The sequence below is a fragment of the Haemorhous mexicanus genome, chromosome 17 (genome assembly GCF_027477595.1).
Source record: "Haemorhous mexicanus isolate bHaeMex1 chromosome 17, bHaeMex1.pri, whole genome shotgun sequence".
NCBI lineage: Eukaryota > Metazoa > Chordata > Aves > Passeriformes > Fringillidae > Haemorhous > Haemorhous mexicanus.
Window position 1 is genome coordinate 15600794 of NC_082357.1, and position 22869 is coordinate 15623662.

The 22869-nt window shown below is 56.2% G+C and overlaps 1 protein-coding gene across 2 annotated transcripts in view; it reads right to left on the minus strand.

The window, feature by feature from the left end:
- PKD1 (polycystin 1, transient receptor potential channel interacting) overlaps window positions 1–22869 on the minus strand; it is a 79806-nt gene that overhangs the window by 32210 nt on the left and 24727 nt on the right. Inside the window, exons 2-14 of one of the 2 annotated variants that reach the window (XM_059862095.1) lie at window positions 16474–16545; window positions 15920–15991; window positions 14442–14611; window positions 11060–11728; window positions 10641–10821; window positions 7297–7511; window positions 6226–6338; window positions 6020–6146; window positions 4884–5161; window positions 3662–4372; window positions 2513–2644; window positions 918–1093; window positions 408–541 (exon numbers count right to left, since the gene is read on the minus strand). In XM_059862095.1, the coding sequence (XP_059718078.1) occupies window positions 408–541; window positions 918–1093; window positions 2513–2644; window positions 3662–4372; window positions 4884–5161; window positions 6020–6146; window positions 6226–6338; window positions 7297–7511; window positions 10641–10821; window positions 11060–11728; window positions 14442–14611; window positions 15920–15991; window positions 16474–16545 (3050 nt within the window). Of the gene's footprint in view, window positions 1–407; window positions 542–917; window positions 1094–2512; window positions 2645–3661; window positions 4373–4883; window positions 5162–6019; window positions 6147–6225; window positions 6339–7296; window positions 7512–10640; window positions 10825–11059; window positions 11729–14441; window positions 14612–15919; window positions 15992–16473; window positions 16546–22869 lie in introns of both variants that reach the window. The other variant, XM_059862094.1, reaches the window with a different exon arrangement.

The following is a 22869-nucleotide window of genomic DNA, read 5'->3' on the forward strand; positions in this document are numbered from 1 at the left end:
CAGCCCAGGACCAGCAGGAATTACACCAGGTCGTGTGAGTGGGGACCAGTATCAAGAAAGGAGCCAGTCCAACAGGTAGAGATAAAAGATCTTCTTCCTGCTCCCCCACAGAACAGACCCCTCCTGCTGCCCACCCCTCCCACCAGCCTGGGGCTTGCCTGCCTCTCATCCTTCTGCTGAGACTGCCTAAAAAGGGGCTGAGTGTGGTGGACCTGCTTCTTACAGCGTGGCCAAACTTCCCTGGGAAACAGGTTAGAGAGGATGGCAACTGCTGGAGACTTCCAGTCACTCCAGCTGTCTGCTCAGGAACCAGTCCAAGCCCTGGTTGTTTTGGAAGGTGCCTTGTACACCCCTCAGACCAAAAATGCCTGAGCCCCATCTTCCCCAAAGAGCCTTGTTGAGCATACCTGGGTCTTGGTAGATGTGTGAAACGTTGTGCTCAATGACAACCTCATGGACATTGGGATCAGGAACAAGGAAAGACTTGTTGTAGGGAGGTTTGAACAGGTAGGTCTCCTGGACACCATCTCCAAAATCCCACCTGGAGAAACAGGCAAACCACGTTACGCTGCACAACAGGAGAATCCCAGAAATCCCAGAGGAATCCTGGCTTGTCTTTCAGGTCAGGGCTGGGCTCTCCAAAAAAAAAACACAGGAAGCAGAATGCAAGTATCAAAGCAGCAGCTGTGCTGAGAGGAGGAAGAGGAAGAACCCAAACTAAAGCAGTGCTGTAACACTTTAAATGGAAAGGATTTCAGCCTGAATTACAGGTGTGTGACTGACCCCCACTCACAGAGATTTCACACAACTAAACAGCAGCTGAGAGGGACCAGTTGGCCCTGGGAAGAGAAACTGTGCAGGCAAGGTAAGAGATGCACAGAAGGATCCTAAGTCTGGGCAAGCAGCAAAGGACTCACAGGAACAGAGCCTCCACAGCCGAGTCCACGTGAACCCGGGCGCTGAACTCCACGCTGCTGTTCTGGGGCACCACTGGCAGGGCCCCCACCACACTCAGGTTCCTCATCCTGTTCATCATCTCCACTGTCACGTTGTAGTTGACTGTGAAGTTGCTGACGTGGTTGGAGGCGGTGAGCTGGGGAGGACAGTGGGACAAAGAATGGGTTTGGGGTCCCCTTGCTGCCCTTGGAGTGGGGCTTTGCTGGACTGAAGGAGCACCACTGGGCAAGTGAGCGGGTCAGGGCAGAGAGAGTGGCCACATGTTCAGCTCTACAGCCAGTCCAAGGTGCTACAGCAAGAGGACAAGGAGAGGAGCTCTCATCCTGAGGCTCTGAACTTGCCAGCTGCCCCTTTGCCTGCTCTGATGTCCCCTGCAGCTCCAGCTGCTGAGCACAGGGCACCTGCTGCCACCAAAGGGACAAGAGCCATCCAATTTCCTCAGGAGAGTGGCAGAAAATGGCTTCAAGCACAGAGCAGGGAGGGGAGAGGCTCATAAAACCAAGGATCCTGGTGTGGTGGGCACAGAGAGGGACAGCAAGGCTGGGCAGAGGAGGGAAAGGGACACAAGAAGAGACATGACAGAAGTAGAGCAGAATCCTCATGGTTTTCTAGGCATGTAACACTGACAGAGCATCTTCACCTTCTCACCTGCAGGAGAGCTGAGCTGCTGGTTTGAGTGGCTCAAACCCACAGGGACAGACCTCCTACCCCAGCAGGGAAGAGCAGCTCGTGCCTGGGCTCCTGTGGATGTGCTGCACTGAACCCAGAGACCCCCAGGCTAACAGCACCTTGGCAGCTCTGCAAGTGAAAGCAGCCCAGGCCCTCAGCACAGTGCTTCACCCAGCTAATTAGTGCTGCACTCAGCAAATTAGTGCTGCACCCAGCAAATTAGTGCTGCACCCAGCAAATTAGTGTAAGCATGGCCTCAGGGCTGGGCTGGTGTCTGCTCAGGAGGCCAAGAGACACCCTGAGAGCAGATCCAGCACCTTGGACCAGAGCAGACTCTGCAGGGCATGACACACAAAGATGTGCTGGCCAGAGATCAGCTCCTGCTCCACAACACACAGCTCCCCTGGCCCAGGCTCTGCTCCCTCCTTCAGGGGCCATGGCAACACCCAGCATTCCAGTCTGCACCAGGAGAAAGAGAGCAGGACAGAGAACACAGGAGCTCCTGGGAGAAGCTTTGGCCTGCCTATGGAAGTCTTATGATGCATCCTGCCTCTGTCAGGTTCTGAATCCAGATTTCCTGCCTGCCAGAGCAGGGGCTCCCTGCTAATTCCTGCTGGGGAGGGAGGAGAGGGAAACACAGACACTCCATGAACAGGAAGGGGAGCTTGGAGAAAGGAGAAAGCACAGGAGGAACACAGCACAGCAATGCAGGAGTAGAAGAAACTGTTTGAATTTGCAAGAGCAGCTCTGTGAGAAACAGCAGACGAGCACAGTGAAAACCTCAACTCAACTCTGCCTCCTCTCCCTGCTGCTGTTCCCAAGGAGTTTGTGGGATGAGATGGAAAGCCAGGGGTGAAATGGTGTCATGGGAAAGGCCTTGGCTTACCGAGAGCTTGTACACAGCTGGGCTTTGGTAGATAACGTTGAAGACAACATTGTAAAAAGTGAAAGATGGCTTATCATCTACTGTCCATCGGAAAGTCACATCTGACCCAGCCTCCATCACAGGGATGTAGCTCTGAAAGGCACGAGAACATTTCACACTAGTGCAAGAGAAAAGCACGCCCAGCACTTCCCAGGAGACCTCCAGCTGAACTGGAGAGGGAGCAGAGCCAGACTGGGAGGCTCCCACAGCTGCAGTGCCCTCAGGGCATGGCACAGAGGTGACAGATCCTCTGTGGCTCTGCTGCTGATGGAGAAATGCAGACCCTGACTCCATAAACCCCCAGCAGAGCCGGGAGCAGACCCCACGCTCCCTGCTCCCACAGCCCAGCACTTTGCTCTCGTGATCAGGTCCCTCTTGCTGACTAAAAAACCTTCTGAAATGTCTGCAGAAACGGCCTGGCTTTAGCTACACCTGTAAGCTGAGCCTCTGACCCTCATCCAGGGATGGTGCCTGACCCAAAGACTGAAGGGGCTGGACAGGGCAGGTCCCTCCTCACTCCAGCAGTGCCTCCTGAGCAGCCTGTGGCAGCAGGAAGGGTGAGACCGAGAGGTGCAGGCACAGGATCTGCCAGAAGCAGCCAGAGCTTGTACAGAGCATTCGGGGCAGTTACTGAGCAGCTTCCCAGGGCTGTAGTTCTGGGGATGGGGGACTGGAAAAAACAAGACTGCAAACACCAGAGGAACTCCAAGACTTGGAGGGGTGAAACATCTCTACAGCTTCAGCCAGCTGATGTAAGGATTAAGCAGAGCAAATCTGAACACCTCAAGGAACGACTACCTGGACATGGCAAAACAAGGTAAGCACTGGCCTTGCCTAAGGCTTCTGGTGTCCTGGGGCACTGGACAGGCAGTGACCCTCTCAGGAGGCACTGCCCTACCTCAGGGGCTCCAGGGGGACATGCAGCTGAGCTGCCTTCCTGCTGGGCAGCACCGGTGCTGGTGCCACATGCTGTGCCCGCAGCAGTGCACGGCCTGGCAGCTTAGCAGCAAGCAGTGCCCCCCTGCCCCGAGGCAAACACACCGTGACAGCTCCAGGGGAGGGATAAACCCACGAGGGAAGGGCTCAGAGCAGCAGCAAACAAGCACTCACCACCCGTGTGTTCAGCAGCACTCTGCTCTCGGGGTCGGGGGTGGCCCTCAGCCCGCGGATGGGCTCCTCCACCTTCACGGTGACCGTGATGTTCTGGGAGCTCACCGAGTTCTCTGCCACCAGCACGTGGGTGCTGAGGCCCTCCCCGAGGCCGCCCAGCTGCAGCACAGCAAACCAGGTGTCGTTGTTCTCCCTGGCACACAGCGCGGCCACGGCCGCCGGGCAGGTGGCCACGAAGGGCACGCTGCGGTCGTCCCCGAGGCGGCTGGCCGTGGCGTTGACCCCCGAGGACAGCTTGAGCAGCAGCCAGGTGTGGTTGGTGGGCAGGTACAGCCGGGAGCCCTGCGGGGGGGGGTGCAGGACGCGCAGGCCGGACACGCGGGACGCCACGCGGAAGGAGCAGGACAGGTTGGCGTGGAAGAGCCCGCTGTCCACGCTGGCCCGGAGCCTGTAGTGGCCAGGCTGCTCCAGCCCCGCGTTCCTGGGGCCCAGCACGGGCACCAGCTGCTCCTCGGCGTAGCGCACGCGCACGGAGCACGCCGGGCGTCCCACGGGGCTGGGGGACAGCCCCAGGGCCCAGCCGGAGGAGTTCCTCCTGGCCACGGAGGTGGCACTGCGGGGGCACTGCAGGAACGAGCCTGAGGCTGCGTCGTGCTGGATGCTGAAAACGTCCCCAGGCCTGACAAAGATGTTTTCTTGGCTGAATGTGACCTGCAGAGAGAGGAGAGCGGTTTGGGTTAATGGCTCGTGTTAAGAGCAGTCAGCAGCCAGCTCCTGCCCGGGCACAATGCTGGATTTCCTGCCAGGTGGGAGCCAAGAGAAAAGGAGCAGATCCCAACACAGCACGGGGAGACTGTCACCACTCCACCCTCCTTGGCCTCTCTGAATCAAATGTGCCAACAGAGAAATCAGCTTCGTGCCTCATCTCCACCGTGTTAATGCCATGGGAATAGCCCGTGGAATCTGCACAGCCTTGTCATGGAAACACGGGATGCTGTGGGTGGGAAGGGACCTCAAAACCCACCCTGTTCCATGGGCAGGGACACCTTCCAGCACCCCAGGCACAGCAGGGGACTGCACAGCCCCTGTGCCACTGGGCACGTCCCTTCATTCCAACGGACTCGAGTGGCTCCATCTGCCACAGGGGAACAACCCAAACTCACCCAAAGCCCCCAGGAGAAAACTGCCCCACTCCCCCACTGGTCACAGAGTGAACACTGACCTGGTACTGGGAAGAGGGGCCAGCTGGTACCATAAAGAGGAACTCCCTGAGGAGCTGATAGCTGGGCTGGCTGGTGTTGGGCTGCAGGGAGCCGGGGGCAGGGCTGCTGCCAAAGGAGCTGTTGGCACACTCGCTCCCATTGCAGCAGCTGTTGTGGGATGAGCACAGGTTTGTCAAAGGACACCACTGGAAACCAGGAGGACACTCCAGCAGCGTCCAGTTCCCATCATCCTGAGCAATGGGGAATGGTTCTGTAGCATTGTTTTCCTCCTGGTAGTCTGGAAGAAGTGGAAGAGAAATCAGCGATGGCCACTCTGGTGAGTAACACTATTAATGCACTCCTCTGCTCATAATTCACCCTTTTTTCCATTTTGGGGATGGCTCCACTCTTAGCAAACGCTGCAACTGCAGCACATCCTGCTGCTCCATAAATGTCCTCTTTTACTGGAAAAATCCACCAAGATCATTAAACCCAAAGTTGTCTCTTTTCCAGTGAGAACGTACCAATTTGCAATCTGAAAGGATCTGTGCTGCAGCAAAAGCCAGTCCAAGGGAAAGCAAGAGCTGGCCTTGACATTGAAAACACATTAAGCAACTTTTCTGAAGTTAATGTTTCCATGTCAAAGTATCAGCTTGTCAGTGTCAGAAAAGATCCTTTTGTAACCAGCCAACCCCACGGCTACAACAAACATTCTGCTGCAGAATTAATTGTTGCCAAAACTGTGACTGTTGAGCTGTTGTACAAGGAATAAAAGGCTTTTTAGATTATCTCATCCATCAGGAAGAAACGGGCTCAGGAAAATGTTCTTCCTTGTTAACCCGTGGGGCCAGATGGACCAGAACACATTCCCATCTGACATGTGTCTTCACCAAGCAAAAAACACAGCTCAGAAGATTAATGAGCTCCTCCACATGGTCCTTACACTCTCCTCATGCATGGGGAGAGGTTTCTCCCTGTTATTTTCTCCAGGCTAACCACTGCCCCAAGGCTATGGGTCCCACACTTTGATCTCCTCCAGAAACAGAACCAAACCTCTGAGCCCTTAGGGGTCAGAGGACCACAGGTGCCACAAGGCCAGCCCCAGTTTGATGGTGTCACCTCCAACAACCCCACAGGCGTTGAGGAGCAGCCTCACCTTCTCCATCCACCAGTCTGTGCAGCTGGAACCTCACTTGGACGGGCTGGTGCAGCTCCTGTGTCCCGAACTCCAGGGCAGTGAGAAAGCCCTGGTGCCTGAAGGCCAGCTCTGGGAACTCCAGCACCTGCAGAACACGCACAGCTCTCACCTGCCCGTGTCCCCAGGGGTCCCTGGGCAGCCCAGGAGGAGCAGACCCCCCTCACCTCCTCAGCCTGCCACGGCTCTGCTGCCACGGCCTCGCTCATGTTCCTCACGGCCTCGTGTGGGGCCAGCTCAGCATCTCCCTCAAAGAAGTTCTCGGCGTTCAGGAGAACTCCTGTTTGCAAAGGGAATGTTGGAACAAAGCTGTGAGGCCCAGCAGGGCCTGAGGCCATTCCCTCCACCCTGCCAAGCTGCAGAGGGCTTGGACCACTCCAGAGAGCAGCAGCTCCATAATCCTCTATCTTCCTTCTCCTTACAGGTGTCTTGACTTCTTTCTCATCCAGCTCAAATAACATTTTCATTTGCCATGTTCAGCAATTTTGACTTCTAGGAACGGTGTAATTCTCCCTTCCAACAACTAATGATTTGCCTGGAATTTCTGAGCACCAGGTGCACCTTCTCATCCTCCCTGTGCCCCTGGACTTCTTGGGCAACATGGCCACGACCAAGTGGTTTCCAGCAGTGGCAAACACTGCTGGCTCTCTGGGGACTGGCCAGCTGCTGCTGCCCCTCTGGCCAGCCCAGTGCCCTCTCTGGCCATGGCTTTTCCTTTTTATGTAAACCTTCTCCCCTGTTTCATGTCCATCCTACTTCTCTTTCTTCTGACACCGGTGGGGAAGATTTGGAAAGCTGAATAACCACAAACCTGCACATCACAGCTCACCTAAGCAACGTGTGAGCCACCCCAACATCTCCCAGAATACACAATGAAGGACACCAAGCCACCAAGGCAGCAGCACGGCCTCAGATCCTGGCGGCAGCAGAGACTGCTCAAGTAAGAGGGAAAAGCTGTTTCCAGTGTTTACCTCAGAACTTTGCTCCCCTGTCTCCTTCTGCTCATGGCAAAGATCAGAGTAAGCCAAACTCTTCCTTTTGGGCTGAAGTTGGGTTTCTAGAAGTTGGGTTTGGGACTATTGCTGCTTACTCCTTTTGTGGTGACGCCCTGCAGGAGCCTCTCCACGCACCCCTCTTTATCCCTCTCCATCCCTCTCTATCCCTCTTTTTCCACCCCAGTGCCAGGGAGGGGACCCCTGCCCAGCCCTGGTGGCAGCAGCAGGGCCAGCAGAGCCCACCTGGTGGCTTGTACTCGCAGACATAGCTGTGCTTGGCCATGCACAGGTCGGTGTTGCACTGGCCCGTGGGGCCCATGCGCACGCAGTGGTCAGCGTTGGAGGGATGGGGCTCTCCTGGCAGCCAGTTCTGACAGCTCTCCAGATTAAATCCTTCCCCTCTCTGCTGTGCTCCAGAGCTTGCAAAATCATTGAATCCAATCCAGACATCGAGGCTCCTGCAAAAAAGGAAAAAAAAAAAAAAGAAGGGGGAGGGGGGATTTCAGGAAATCATGAGTATTAGAAAGAGCTGGGACAGCTGCCATCTATGGTTCTCTCTGAAAATAATAACAGCTCCATCGGGCTGTCATGGAGCCTTTTAATTACTGAAGGGTTTCAGTATCCACTGTGCCAGCAGAACCTCAGGAACTGCCCCTCCACTGCTCTCCTCCAGCCATCCCAGCTCTGCCCCAGGAGCCTGGTGAGGCTGGGCAGGCCCTGGCACAGGTGCCCAGAGAAGCTGTGGATGCCCCTGGATCCCTGGCAGTGCCCAAGGCCAGGTTGGACATTGGGGCTTGGAGCAACCTGGGATAGTGCAGTGTCCCTGCCCATGGAAAGGGGTGGAACTGGATAAGTTTGAAGATCCCTCCCAAGCCAAACCATTCCATGATTCCCTGTTCTGTGACCAGCAGGTTGACTTGCACTCTGTCAAGAAATGACCCTCCCAGACCCTGTCTTGAGTCACCACCCGAGAGGAATGATCTGGTCACACAGACCTGCCTGGGAAAGCTGAATCCCTCAGAAAACTTTTGCTTTTCCTGTGCACACCTGGGGATTTGCCAGCAGCCCGTTCTGCACTGCAGGTGGGACTGGCACCAGTGCAGGGTTAAAGCTCAGCAGTGCCAGGTCTGGGAGCTCTCCTGGGTGCAGCTCCTGGGGATGATGAGCTCCTCAGGCACCATGGAAAGGCAGCAGAGGCTGGAGCACTGCAGGCAGCTGAACCCCACACACAGAGCACACTGCCAGGCTCCTTCAGGAGATGAAATGTCCCTGCCCCATTTGGAAACTGCCTCAATCCCAGCAAAGATCCTGGTGGAAAGTGCTGAGAGGTCTCTCGTGGCCACAAAGACCCTGGAGAGCCATTTCTAATCTCCCCCAGCAGAAAGGGAGGCATTTGTTCCCTATTAACTCCTATTAACTTCTCCATACTAACATCCTGCACCCTTCCAAGCTCTCAGCTCCTCCACACTCCCTCCTGCAGGTGGAAATCAATCCAGCCCTGCCCTTGCCTGCCCCAGAATGCTCCCAGGGTGGTACCACAGCTCTGCAAGGCAGACTGGGGAGATAACTGGTGCTAACTGGTGCCTCTCCACCCCCAGGCTCACGCCAGATGAAATGATTCATGAGGTCATGCTGAAAAATGATGACAAAAATAACTTGTTCCATGAATCAGTAGTTTTCACTGCAAATGAGATTAAAAAATAAATAAGGGCTGTGTTCTGCTCCTGAACCACTGGCAGGGAATTAGGGAGAGCAGGGCAGGAAACTGCCTGCCTGCTGCCATCAGGGAAACTCAGTGGAGATTTTCCTCTTCTAATTCCAGCTATGATCTAACTGCAAGTCATTAGAAAAAAAAAAAAATCAAAAAGTAAGAAAGAAAGGAATAACTAAAAGACAAGCTGCTGGCTGGCTCCCACCCTGCCCCACTGCCCAGCCCATTCCATTGCAGGGGAAACAGGAGGACTCTGAACAAGCTTTTTTTAAAGCAAGATTTGAGCTCTCCTCTGCCTGTGGGGAAGGACTGAGCTGCCCTGCTGGGGCAGGAGGAGCAGAACAAGCCTGGGGAGAGTGGGGTCCCCTGGATGGTCCCATCCTCTGTTCTGCAGGCAGGGAGGGACCAGCTCAGCACATGCTGCTCCTGGGGAGGCCATCCCACTCCAGAGGAGACCTGCCCAGTGCCCTAATGGGCAACAGCTTCCCGCTTCTGCCATCTTCCCATAAGAAACCATGGAAGCTGCATGTTCCAAATCCCTGCAGCTCGGCCCGTTCGCCTTTTATCAGCAGGGAATCACATCCTGGAGCTGCCTCCTTCGTGTTTATCTGCATGGATTAATAAAATAAACACATGGGCTGGAGGGGGCTGGGGAGCAGAGGCTGTGGGGCAGCAGCTGGGGAACAGCCTGGTGGTTTCAGCAGCCCGGCAGCTCCACACGCGATTCCTGCCTCACCCCAGCAGCCATGAGCAGCTCACTGCCACATCCCAGCAGCCATGAGCAGCTCACTGCCTCATCCCAGCAGCCATGGCCACCTCCCTGCCTCATCCCAGCAGCCATGGCCACCTCCCTGCCTCACCCCAGCAGCCATGAGCAGCTCACTGTCACATCCCAGCTCACTGCCACATCCCAGCTCACTGCCACATCCCAGCAGCCATGAGCAGCTCACTGCCTCATCCCAGCAGCCATGGCCACCTCCCTGCCTCATCCCAGCAGCCATGAGCAGCTCACTGCCACATCCCAGCAGCCATGGCCACCTCCCTGCCTCATCCCAGCAGCCATGAGCAGCTCACTGCCACATCCCACCTCCCTGCCTCACCCCAGCAGCCATGAGCAGCTCCTCACCCGTGAGAGGGACAGCCTCCCTTCCCCAGAGCAGGGAGCACACGTTTGCAATCTGAGGATGCAGCCCCGTGTGAGGGAGCAGGGCAGGGGTACAGGCTGGGAAGAAGGAGCTGCCAGCCCTGGAGCCAGAGCGCTCCAAGCCCACGTCACAGGCAGCTGCTCCCTTCCATGTGCTTTCTGGATGTGTCTGTGAGGAGCCCATCTCCCACAGCTGCAGCTGGGAGTGCTGACAAGGGCTGTCAGGCCCTGAGAGCTCTCCTGGTTGTCCTCCCTCCCCCGGAATGGCTGGCTGGAGAAAGGGCACTCAGAGGGGCGGATTTAATCAAAGGCTGACACTTGCAGCACTCTCTGTTTATAAAGCCCAGTGCTGAGGTGGAACAGATGCTGCTGGAGAGGAGCACTGCTGCTTCCCAGGGTGAGAGACAGGAGGGAAAGGGTCTGGGCTTTGGGCTGCAGCCGTGTCTAAGGGCACAGGATCCCTTTCCACATTTCAGAGACATCCACAGGCACAAACACAGGGCACACAAGGGCCACCAATCTCTCAATTCCCAGCAGTAATTCTGCCCCATTCCTCTCCTCCCCTCCCCAGCCCTTAAGGAAAGAAGCCAAGTCCAGAAGGGCTCGAGCTCTGCTCGTTCCCCCTCTCTGCTCAGCAGCCTCACCCCACCAACTCCTCACACTCAGATCCTCTGCCCTCAGGAAGCCAAAACCCGTGCCCAGGTGATGCCAGCCCTCGCCCTGCTCGCTCACCTGATGACATGAGCAACCAGGAAGCTCTGGATGTCGGGGCTGCTGACAAAAGCCAGGTCCCCATTGCCCAGCTCCTGGCAGTGCCGCTGCGCCTCCAGCCACTCCGCCTTCTCCACCACCAGCTGGTAGCAGTGGTTGTTTCCCGGGAAAACCAAGCCCTCAGGGGGGCACATGGGGTGAACTGCTGCAGAAAGAACACGAGGGTGATGTCCTCTCTGTGGGCCACACGCCCCGACCCAATCTGGGCAGAGAGGCTGCAGGAATGTGCCAGCCCTGGAGCCAACAAATCCCATGGCTGTTAAAGCGCAAAACAGCGCTCAGCCAGGGAGCCAGCAGTGCCCAGAGGAGCCACCCCTGGCTGGGAGGGGAGGCACAGGGGACCCAGGGGGCAGTGCCACCCAGCCCAGAGCCCTGCTCACCCCTGGCCAGCTCGCCAGGCTCCGCAGTGATCCCGTAGAGCACTGCCAGCCCCGTGCCTCCTCTGTTGCGGATCCGGATGTCCAGGCTCTCGTTGGCCACCACCAGGGAAGGACACAGCAGCTCCAGCTGCTGGGGTGAAGCCACCACCTCGATTTCTGCCTGCTCCTGCAGGAGCCTGGAGCCCAGCAGGAGGGTGGCCGTGACGTTGTAGCGGCCGGGTAAGGCGTAGCTGTGCACAGCCGTGTGTGCAGTGCTGTTGAGAACCTCGCTCTGGTCCCCAAAGTCCCACAGTAAAGTGCTGGCAGCGATGGGAATACTGACATTGAAGAGCACGGGCTGGTGCAGGCTGTAGCGGGGCTGCAGTCCTGTGAAAGACACAGGCAGCTGTGCCTGGAAGGGCGAGGGGACGAGCGAGGGGCCAGCACAGCCCTGCCCAGACAAATGCTCAGTGCAAAACGGCAAACAGCCGGAGGAAGAGTTTGTTCCGTGGGCAGTTCCACACAAACACTGCCCCTGGGGGCTGAAAGCCCCATACTCCTGGTCTTGGGAGTAACAGAGGGCACTGCAGGTCTCCTCAGAGAGGTTCCCAGGGTGGACAGATGTGAAGAGGATGACAAGCTCAGCTTCTTCGGTGTAGTTTCCTGTCAGACACGTGATGTACTGAGCTCCTGCAGGACAGAACAGAAGATCCTCTTGCAAAACAGACTCTGGGACGCCATGGGTTGGTGAGACCCTCCAAGAGAACCACCCCACACTCCTGGGAATGGAATTCTCCTGCTCAGCTCCTACTCTGAGCGTTTCCTTTTTCAGACTTGCCTGGGAAGTCTTTAATCCCCCAGCAACAGTTTCCAAACTCTTTATGCTAATTAGTGATGACAGAAATAACAAGCCAGTCACACAGATTTATGGAGCAGCAGCACTCAGTAAATAAAACAGGGCTTTGGAGAGCCTGACACTCCCATGGGACATGGAGCCACTGAGTCTGACACTCAGAGGAGCCCACAGGACTTGTTACCAAGTGAGACCAAGACAAAAGGAGGTCCTTTGGTGGTACCCTGGCTCGGTCAGTGCAGAATGTTTCACCATGTGCTGCCTGGGACCTCCAGCAGCAAATCCAAAACCAAACACCCTCGGGCAGGGGGACACTGGGGAGACACTGATGGACCCTCCACCAGGCCCACTCCCTGGGGCACCTATCTCCATGGGAAGAGCCAAGAGTTTCCCTCCCTGCAGGAAAATGTGGAGCTGGAGAGCAGGGCAATGCCAGGCCCAGGTGCAGGGATGCCCACGGGAAGGATGCATGGGAACAACACGTGCTGGGACAGGCAGCAGGGACACACCTGGACACAGAGCCAGGCCCAGAGGAACAGCTCATTCCCTTGAGTGCCATCCCCCCTCCCTGGCCTGCAGGGGTGGGATATTTCCCTGCCACAAACACCCAGGCAAGGCCTCTCCCTCCACCTCTGCCCACGTGGCCAGGCCACGTTTGCGCCGCCGCCGCTGCTGCTGGTTGCTACAACATCTCCCCCAAACATCTCAACAGCTCCAGCCTCGAGTGATCTTCCCAGATCAAACCCATCCAGCTGTCCAGCTTCCTCCACGGCCTTCCTGCAAATGCTGAGCCACTTCTCCTAAGAGCAGTCCCCGGAGAGGAGCACGGCACGGGAACTGCTCTGTTTTCCACCAGCAGCCTGGTCATTCCTCATCCCCTGCCGGTCACTGAGAGCTGTCAGGAGCTGGCAGGCTGTCCCAGCCTACTCCCATTACACTGAATTACCCAGAAGGCAGCCTCACATTATTGTTTCCACACTGGCTTAAAGTAGTTCAAGAGGGAACAACTAATTATCAAGAGCAGTAACAGCGCCAAGTGTTTTTCCCTTTGATAATTCCTGCAAGATGCTGCAAGCTGGGGTAGCTTTGCTGGGGGAAGAGGAACAACCACCACCTGGATTTTGGTCCTGGGAAACACTGTGCCTCACCAGGCAGCTCAGCTGGCTCCCACCAGCCTCAGCTGGGTCCTTCAGCCTCATCCCTGCATCCCCCTGTGACACAGCTCTGGGTCCTCATCCCTGCATCCTCCTGTGACACAGCCCTGTGTCCTCATCCCTGCATCCTCCTGTCACACAGCTCTGGGTCCTCATCCCTGCATCCTCCTGTCACACAGCTCTGGGTCCTCATCCCTGCATCCTCCTGTCACACAGCTCTGGGTCCTCATCCCTGCATCCTCCTGTGACACAGCTCTGGGTCCTCATCCCTGCATCCTCCTGTCACACAGCTCTGGTCCTCATCCCTGCATCCTCCTGTCACACAGCCCTGTGTCCTCATCCCTGCATCCCCTGTGACACAGCTCTGGTCCTCATCCCTGCATCCTCCTGTCACACAGCTCTGGGTCCTCATCCCTGCATCCTCCTGTCACACAGCCCTGTGTCCTCATCCCTGCATCCTCCTGTCACACAGCTCTGTGTCCTCATCCCTGCATCCTCCTGTCACACAGCTCTGGTCCTCATCCCTGCATCCTCCTGTCACACAGCTCTGGGTCCTCATCCCTGCATCCTCCTGTCACACAGCTCTGGGTCCTCATCCCTGCATCCTCCTGTCACACAGCTCTGGTCCTCATCCCTGCATCCTCCTGTCACACAGCTCTGGGTCCCCATCCCTGCATCCTCCTGTCACACAGCTCTGTGTCCTCATCCCTGCATCCTCCTGTCACACAGCTCTGGGTCCCCATCCCTGCATCCTCCTGTCACACAGCTCTGTGTCCTCATCCCTGCATCCTCCTGTCACACAGCTCTGGTCCTCATCCCTGCATCCTCCTGTCACACAGCTCTGGGTCCTCATCCCTGCATCCTCCTGTCACACAGCCCAGACCAAAGGAGAAGCCTGCTGCCTGCCCTTTCTCTCCCTCCCTCACTCTTATTTCAGAATAACCAAGCATCCAGGCAGGATCAGTTTCCTTAGGGCTCTCCCTTTTCCAGGGAATCACTGCCTGACATTTCTCCTGGCCAAGCAGTCAGCAGAATGCCCCTGGAGCAGGTGGCTGTAGATCAGGGCAGTGTTCATCCTCTCCCAAAGTGGAGCCCTGCACGTCCTCAGGTGCCACCACCTCCCATGAGGTTTCAGTGCTGGAGGTCAGCCTGTTCACACCCTGGGAGAATGACAGCCTGGGGCTGCAGGTCACATCACAGAGTCCTGTGGTGTCTGCTCTGTGCTCAGGGCTAATCTCAGCCCTGCTGTGACTGCCTTGGTCCTTGGGCCAGGGCACAGAGCCTGTGACCAACACCTGATTAATTAGATTAGAACTGGTCTGAAGGTCTGAAGAGGCCCCAGCTGCCCCGAGCCCAGCACTCCCACTCAGCCAGCTCCACCACAGCCTCTCCTTACCACAGGTGGCATTGAGGACCAGGACATCGAAGAGGGACAGGTTGGCCACCTCGGGGGGGTGGGCACATCTGGTGTCTGATGCCTCAAGGACTCTCACTTTCCTCTCTTCCACCCAGCGGGGCAGCCAGGACAGTTTGCAGTCACAAACAAATGGATTCCAACTTAAGTTTCTGTCAGAGGGAGATCAGAACAAGTTAGGGATTAATGTGACATGTGCTAAGCCTTAATTACAGCAGTGTGCCGAGCCCTCCCTGTTCCCATCTGTGCCACTCCACTGAAAGGCTTTGGAATAACTGGGAGAGGAGTTAATGAATAGGGAATCAAGCAATAATTAACATGATTTTTCTAGAGGCTAGAATTAGGCAAGTACTCCAAGTACTTTTTTAACTCTACAAATAATTGTTGCAATTAGAAGCAAATGACAAAGACAATCATATATCTAAAATAATCTGCCATGCAAGAGCCCCAGGGTATGAGGGCAGCCTCTCCTGCTCAGGGAGACTATTTACAGCCCCATTAAAAAATAGCCAAGAGAATAAAATTCATCTGTCAAAAAAAGAAATGCAAAGTCAATGATAATCTTTCCATGTGGCAGTTCAATGAAAAGAGGGAAACTTCAATTGCAGCTGAGTTTGATCAAATGACAGCCTCTGGCACTCAGCTGGGAGCAGGACAGAGCTGGAGCTCTGTGTGGAGCTGATGCCAGCAGGGCTGGGCTCAGCCCTGACCCTGGGGCTGAGAGCACCACTGTGCCACCAGGCTGAGCAGGGACAGGTCCCCAGGAGCCAGCCCTGGGCCTCTGTGTCCTTCCAGAGCCACTGGGGAGCCAAAGTGCAGAGCTGAGGATGCTCCTTGTGTCCTGTCAGGGACAGAGTGGGGCTGAGCTGCTCTCTCTTGCCAGGAGGGCTTGCACAGGGTTAATCCCCTGGCTCATCCAGAGGCAGAACTGCCACTTGTGACTTCAGGGATCCCTCCTGGACATGTGTGGCTCCCCCTCACATCCCTTCACATAACACCAAAAGACTTCCATTAAAAAACAACTCCTGAAAACTTGAATCACTTCAGGACAACATCTTCAAGTGGCTTGGACACCTTAGTCAGGACCTACCATGCTGCAGGAATCACTGGATGCTCCAGGCCCCAGGTGTGACCATGCAAACAGGACAGTGTGACCAAGGTCAGAGACAAGAACCTCAGCAGAGCTGGTGTGGGAGAGAAGCCAGGAAGACAAGAAGGCAGTGGCAGAGGTTGGAGATACCAGGAGACAGAGGCAGAGGCCAGGAAGAGGTCAGGACTGACGGACAACAGGACCCAACAGCTTGAGGAAGGAACTGGAGACACCCCAAAAAAGCAGCTGCTTGGGTGGGCACCTGCCCAATATCTCTCCAAGTCAGCACAGCCTCCCCCACCAGCAGGAAAGGAAGGGATGTTCCATGGAAAGCTCTAAATAAAGATCTGGGAAACAAAGATGAACTTACATTTCACTTAAATTAAATAAATTATCAAATATTCCATCTTCTAATGTAGAAATCTGGTTGTGGCTTATATCTCTGCAAAAGAGAGAAAAGTTCATCATGTTAGAAGCAACTTCCCTGTCACTGCAGTTTCTCTCTGGGAGGGTGGGCAGGCCCTGGCAGAGGTGCCCAGAGCAGCTGTGGCTGCCCCTGGATCCCTGGCAGTGCCCCAGGCCAGGCTGGATGGGGCTTGGAGCAGCCTGGGGTAGTGGAAGATGTACTTTAAGGTCCTTCCAGTACCCTCAGACATCTTGTGATAATTCTCCTTCTCTGGCCTTGAGCTCCTCTCCATCCAGCAGCACAGAGGGTGAAACCCTGCCCAGCTCCCAATGCCAATAATTCCCAAATCCCTGGAGTGAGCAGCTCAAGGCCTCAGGGAAGGAGCCCATGGACAGGAGCAGAGGGGCTGGGGAGATGAGGTGGAGCAAGAACAAAGCAAACCAGTGCAACACCAGCCAGGCCCAGCTCAGCCCTGCTGGGGGGCACTGGGAGGACTGGGGGGAACAGCAAGTACTTACAGCTTTGCCAGAGAAGTCAGGCTTCTGAACAGCTCAACATCTAAACCACTGATCCTGTTATTGGAAAGATCCCTAGGGAAAGGAAAAAAAAAACATTTTCAGCCTTCGTTCAACCCCGTTTTGTCACACCTCCATTACCAGACCTCAGAAAAACCTCTCTCCAAACCCCAGCCAGAATCCTGACTGGAAACGGGATGTGTTGAAGGCAGAGCATTTTTCCCAGCCAAAGAAAACACCTTTCCCAAAACCATAAAGCATTTGCTGCTCATGTAACCTGCAAGAAGAGATCAGGAGCCCCAGGATGTGCCCCTGCTCTGCAGCACACCTGGAGCAATTACACCGTGCCACACGTGGCACTGAATGTGATGCACCCTCTCAAAAGATATTCAAGTCTAATCCATGCTCAAAGAAGTCATCAAGAAGCACTTTAGACTCAAGTAGTAATTAACTCGGAGAAAAATTTCTGATGAACTTCCAAGTGTGTTTCTGGTGCCAAAGCCCTGATCAGTAATTACACAATTGACACGTCAACTCCACGTTTTAAACTTCTTTTTGTCTCTCTTTGGAAAAGCTTAAAATGGAAGAAGCAGCAGCAATAAAGAATACTTTCCGTTTGAAATCAGGACAGATTGTCATTCTAAAAGGAACACCGCTTAAAAAAGTCTCCAGTTGCTCCCAGCAGCACCAAGAGCCTTCAGCTCATCCAAACCAAAGTGTCCCTGTCCAGCCCAGCTCTCTCCTCACCCATCATCTTCCTCCCCACATTCAAGTTTCGCTCATCAGTCTCCACTTGTTCCCAATAAATTTCACCATTAGTTGTCAGAAAAATCTCCCTTGGCCTCAACTTCCTTTTAGCATCCAAAGACTCCCCCAAGCCCACGGGATGGTTCTCACCCTTCCTGGATTTCTGGCTGAGCTCCCAGGAGAGGACAGGGCTGGACATGCTTTGCCATACTCCTTTCTCACCTTTTTTCCTACAAACACCTCCTCTCACTTCTCCTGGCTGCCTCAGCTGTTATTTTTACCCCTTAATCAATTATTTCTTGGTTTGATCTGACATTTAAACTTCATTTATCCAAATGAAACTAATTCTGCCAAACTGGCAGGAAAATGATGCACGATTCCAGGAAACTGGGGATAAGTGACAGGGATGGATGTCTCTTTAAAAGGTTTATTTTCCCTGATTTTGCTGTCTGGAAGTTATTTGCCAAGCTGAGAGTGGATTCAGAAGAGTTCACCAGCAACTCCAATACAGAAGTCCAAGAAATGTGGAAAACACCAGCTCAGTAAATACAGTAGAAAAAGGATATTAACAAAAATATCAGATCACACCAGCGACTGGAGCAGCTGGGACAGCAGTGCAGGAGCACAGAGCATCCCTGGCTGAGCCCCACTCTGCACAGGGGACAGCAAAGCCACCCCCAAATCTGCTGCCAGCTCCCACTGGAAGATGACACGGAGCCTGGGACTGGAAGCCAGGTGCTGCAGCCAGGACAGACCCTGCTCAGGGATGCTCCAGCTCCACCTCCCCTGAGCATTTCTGTACCCTGAACCCCTCTGTCCCTGCTGCACCCGTGTGGAGTAGCAGGACCAGACCTCCAAGCAGCCACCCTAAGGGAGAGCAGCACAAATATTTCCCTTCTGCTCTGAAACACCTGGAAGTCACCCATTTGGTTTGCAGGCAGCACCTCAAGTCCAAGGACAGGAAATGGGAGTTTCAGCTCAGATGCCTTCCTGCTCCTCGCCCAGACAAGCAAAACCTCCAAAACAAACCATTCAGCTGCTACAAAAACAGGGCTCTGCCATTTCCAAGAGCCTCTTCCAAGGTGCTGCAGGGGGAGCTGGGGAAGGTGTCAGATGCTCACATCCTGTCCTTGGGGTGCCAGCACTGCTGTGTCTCACAGCTGGAGAGGGCTCCTGTGCCCTGCTGTCCTTTACTTGCTGATAAAGGAGATGTCAGGCTGGCATCCTGCACATCCTGCATTCCCTGACATCAGGGGTGATGAGCTGAGCTCACCCCTGGGACCACCCTGAGCCAGAGCCCAGCCTGCAGAGATCTCCCAGGGGAGAGCTGGGCTCAGCTCCAGAGGCTGAACCCCTGGAGGCTGCAGTTAACCCAAACCCTGGCATCTGTCACTCCACTGCAGCTCAGGGATCCCCAGCCCTTGGCTCCCACAGCCACAGACCCTGCTGAGCTCCACCCAGGCCAGGCTGGCACCCACTGCTACCTGCAAACCAGGGCAGCTCCCCTGTTGGTTCCTCATGATCCCGTGAGGCAGGGCTATAAAACCCCTCAGTTTTCACCCTCCCTGACCTGCTGGGTGCAGAGCTGCTGGGAGGAGTGAGGAATGGTGGTGGAGCCACTGCCTGCCACCTCCAGCCAGGAGCTGCCCTCTCCCACTGCTCCCTCTGCAACCTGCATGGAAAATCCTCCATCACTGTGCCTCCCTGGCATGGGAGAGGGGCCTGGGAAGCAAGCTGGGCTGCAGAGAAAAATACAAACCAGGAAACACTGAGCAATAAAAGCTGGGGCAAGGCTCTGGGACTGAGCTCAGCCTGGCGGCACCACAAACTGCCACGACTGTGTTTTCCCAGCCCACTGCCAGGCCAGAGGAAATTCAGAGCAGGTTCAAGGCAGAGCTGAAGCCAGCAGCAAACAAGGCTCTCCATTGACATTCCCTGCACACACAGCCCTCCTCACGAGGAGAAGGAAAAATGTCCTTTCCTGAGGCTCGGGGGGCTTGGGGAACACGCTGTGCCTCCTGGAAAAGGGCAGCCACGAGTCACAGCTGCTCAGTCCTGCAAAATGGAGCCACACAATGTCACTCTGTGGGACATGGGGCACCAGAAGTCACCAAGCTACAGCACAGGGCTCAAGCTGTGCCACTGAGAGCTCCCCACACTGCCCCGTTCCACCTCCCAGCCCAGCTAAGGGAGAGAGTCAAACGTTCTGGAAAAGGGAGGTGCTTCAGTGAGGAAGGTGAAGCTCTGGGAAATAAGGGAATATTCAGTAATGAGGGCGTCAGCCTGAGCCTTGGGAGCCTTCAGCTCCATCCCAGCCCCGCCAGGACTCCCTGTGTGATGCTGGGTGCATCCCTGAGCTGTCATACCCACAGAGAGGGTGGCTCCAGCACACACACTGCCAGCCCGACCTGCTGCCCATGGACCTGGCAATCCTGGGGGAATTCTGGAGGAAAAGGCACCAAGAACTGGCTCCTTTCTCAGCTGCTGCCGATGGAGGAGGGAGGGAAGGAGAGGACTGAGGGCAGCAGGAGGGGGCAGGAGGGCTCAGTGCCACCCCCTCCATCCCTCACTGATGCCCAGGAGCCCCCTCAGTGCCAGCCCAGGGGTCATTGCTGCCCACTGCTGTGGCCAGGCTGCTTTTGGGCACTGCTGTTTGCTCCCTCCTTCCACAGAACACACGAAGCTGGGCAGAGCACGGGCGGCCACGCTGCCAAGGCTGATGTCATGCTCTCATTATGTCATTTGTGGGCTCTGCCTCCATCTCTCAGAAAGGGAGGGAGGCGGAGGCAGGGCAGAACTTCCCCAGCCCCTCTGGTGCAGGGAGCCCTGCCAGAACAGTAATGGGAAAAGCATCCAGAGATGGAGAACGTCTGAGCGAGAGGAGCCCGTGCAGCTGGGGCAGAGCAGGGCCCAGGAGAGCAGCCCAGCCCCGGGTCTGAGAGCCACAGCAAGGCTGAGGCTCCTGGGGGGCAGCAGAGCCCCAGAGGGAAACACAGCTGCCAGCACTGCTCCCATTTCTTACCCCATCACGCAGCTGGGGCTGCCCCTGCATCCCTGGAATGTCCCAGGCCAGGCTGCACAGGGCACCCTGGCACAGAGGGAGGTGTCCCTGCCATGGCAGGGGTGGCACTGGGTGGGCTTTAGGGTCCCCTCCAACCCAAACCACTCCAGGATTCTGTGAGAAGCCAGGCTGCACTGTTCCACACCCTGTGACCAGTGAGAACAAGGACAGGCACACATGAGATGGCTGGCGAGGCACAGAGAACCCCAGAGCTTCCAGAGCCTTCCATGGCCTGCCAGATCCACAAAGTGCCCAGAGATGCCCTGCACAGCCCCAAGGCTGCCTCCCAGGCAAACACTTGCCTGTCTCCAGGAACAAAAGGCAGCACGGAGCTGATCCTGCCTGACACACAGAACAGACTCTCCAGAAAAGAGCAGAAAAAACTCTGTGTGCTTTTGCCTGCCTGAGCCAGGAAAAATTACAGGTTTTTGCTGATCAGATTCCTTTTTTCCTTCGTCTTTTGGCTTGCACCTCTCCAAGGAAGCACTGCAGAAGCAGCAGCACTCTGTGCAGAGGTGATGATAGAGATTATTTCCACAAATGGCTCTGGAAATCTGGAAAACCACGGATTTTCCTGTGTGCTGGGCACAGGGAGCAATGCTGGGCTCCTGCAGGAGGGGCAGGGACACCCTGCCTGGCAGAACAGCCTCCCAGCTCTCCTGCTCCAGGAGCTCTCTGCCTTTCCACACAGGCAGGAGGGAAATGGCACATGGAGATCTGCAGCCCCAGCCACTGGTTGCAGTCATGCTGAAGCAGGGATTTTCCAAGGCAAAAGGATTCCAGCTGCACCACACATCACCCCCAAGAGCTGCAGCCCAGCACCAAGAGAGGCCTTTCCCTGTCAGCACCCTCATCTCCCCGAGGCTGGCACAGCACCATGACAATTTATTTGCTCTTTTGGAATTTATGAGTTTCAAGTGCTGGCCCAAGCCCTCGGCTCTCTCTGAGGAATTTGCCCCCAAAAAACTTTTTCACAAGAATTCATCCAAAAATGGAATGTTTGTCTCCCTGCAGCAAAATCCTGATTGCTGATGGGAAATGCGAGGTGAGAGGAGCATCTCTGCCATGTTCTGTTCACCCTGTGCTCTCCTGAAGAGAGCAGAGCCCTCCCAGCCCATCCTCACAGGGCAGCAGGGCCAGGAGCAGAGCCAGGGGTCTCTCCCAGCTCTGGCAGGACCACGAGCAGGTCACCCCATCACCTTCATCCCCCTGAGCAGGGGGATGAAGCAACGCTGCTCCCTCACCTCACAGCCTTGCCTCATCCTGCTCAAGCCTCTCCCTCAGCACCAGCACAACAAAACCCTTGGATCTGCAGGAGTAAATCCAAGGCTCTCCACAGCTCAGGAGAGGGGGCTGTGAGAGCCTGTGCTCTGAGCAGCAGGGAAAAGACTGAGCTGAGAGCCCGGGGCACCCCAGGTGACACAGTCCCTCCTGCACTCCCTCTGCTCCTGTGCCTGGAGCAAACACAGGAGGAGAGGCTGCAAACACTGCAGGATGCACAGGCAGAGCACCCCTGCCACTGCCAGGGGACCCCAGCACAGCCAGGGGGTCCCTGCCATGATCAGAGCATTGCAACCACAGCTATGGCACCCCTGCCACAGCCAGGGGGTCCCAACCACACCCAGGGCATCCCTGTCATGGCCAGGGCATCCCAACCACAGCCAGGGCATCCCTGTCATGGCCAGGGCATCCCAACCACACCCAGGGCATCCCTGTCATGGCCAGGGCATCCCTGTCATGGCCAGGGCATCCCAACCACAGCCAGGGCATCCCAACCACAGCCAGGGGGTCCCAGCCGTGATCAGAGTATTGCAACCACAGCTATGGCACCCCTGCCACAGCCAGGGCATCCCAACCTTATCCAGGGTGTCCCAACCACACCCAGGGCATCCCACCCACACCCAGGGCATCCCAACCCTGGATGGAGCATTCACCCCAGGCCAGGGCAGCCCCAGCAGGGTGAGGAGAAGGGCTGCCTGCAGGTGGGAGCTGCCTGCAGAGCAGCTGTGCAGCAGGAGCAGCTCCTCAGAGCCCTGCAGGCAGCAGCTCCCCGCAGACCTTCCCAAATAAGGCTGTGGAGCCGAGCAGGGACGGAGCCTGGAACAAAGGGGATGTGTGACCTCAGGCAGGACGTCATGCTCTGGCAGGGCTGTCCTGCAGCCATGGCACCCTGTGCTCCATCCCCCTCCCTGCCCAGGGGGCTCCCAAAGCCAGGACCCGCAGCTCAGCTGCTCCTACAAGTCATCCTCACACAGAGCTGATTCCATCTCTGCATCCCCAACACCCAAACAACGGAGCCAAAGGTGAGGGGGGCACACCAGGGGAGGGGACAGGGAGGGGGACAGAGGGATGGCACCATTCAGAGAGGTCCCTCCCACCCTCTGAGGGACCAGGAGCTGGCACTGCCCGGGGCTGGCACCGGCCCTGCTCCTTCCCTCACTGCCCAGGGCTGGCTTCAGGTGGCACAGAACAAGGAGCAAGCTCAGGCACCAGCCAGCCCTGTGCCACCAGGGCAAGGATGGGAACAGCAGAGAGCTCCAGACCCAAACACTGCCACCAAGCTGCTGCCCGTAATTAGCACCGCACGTAAA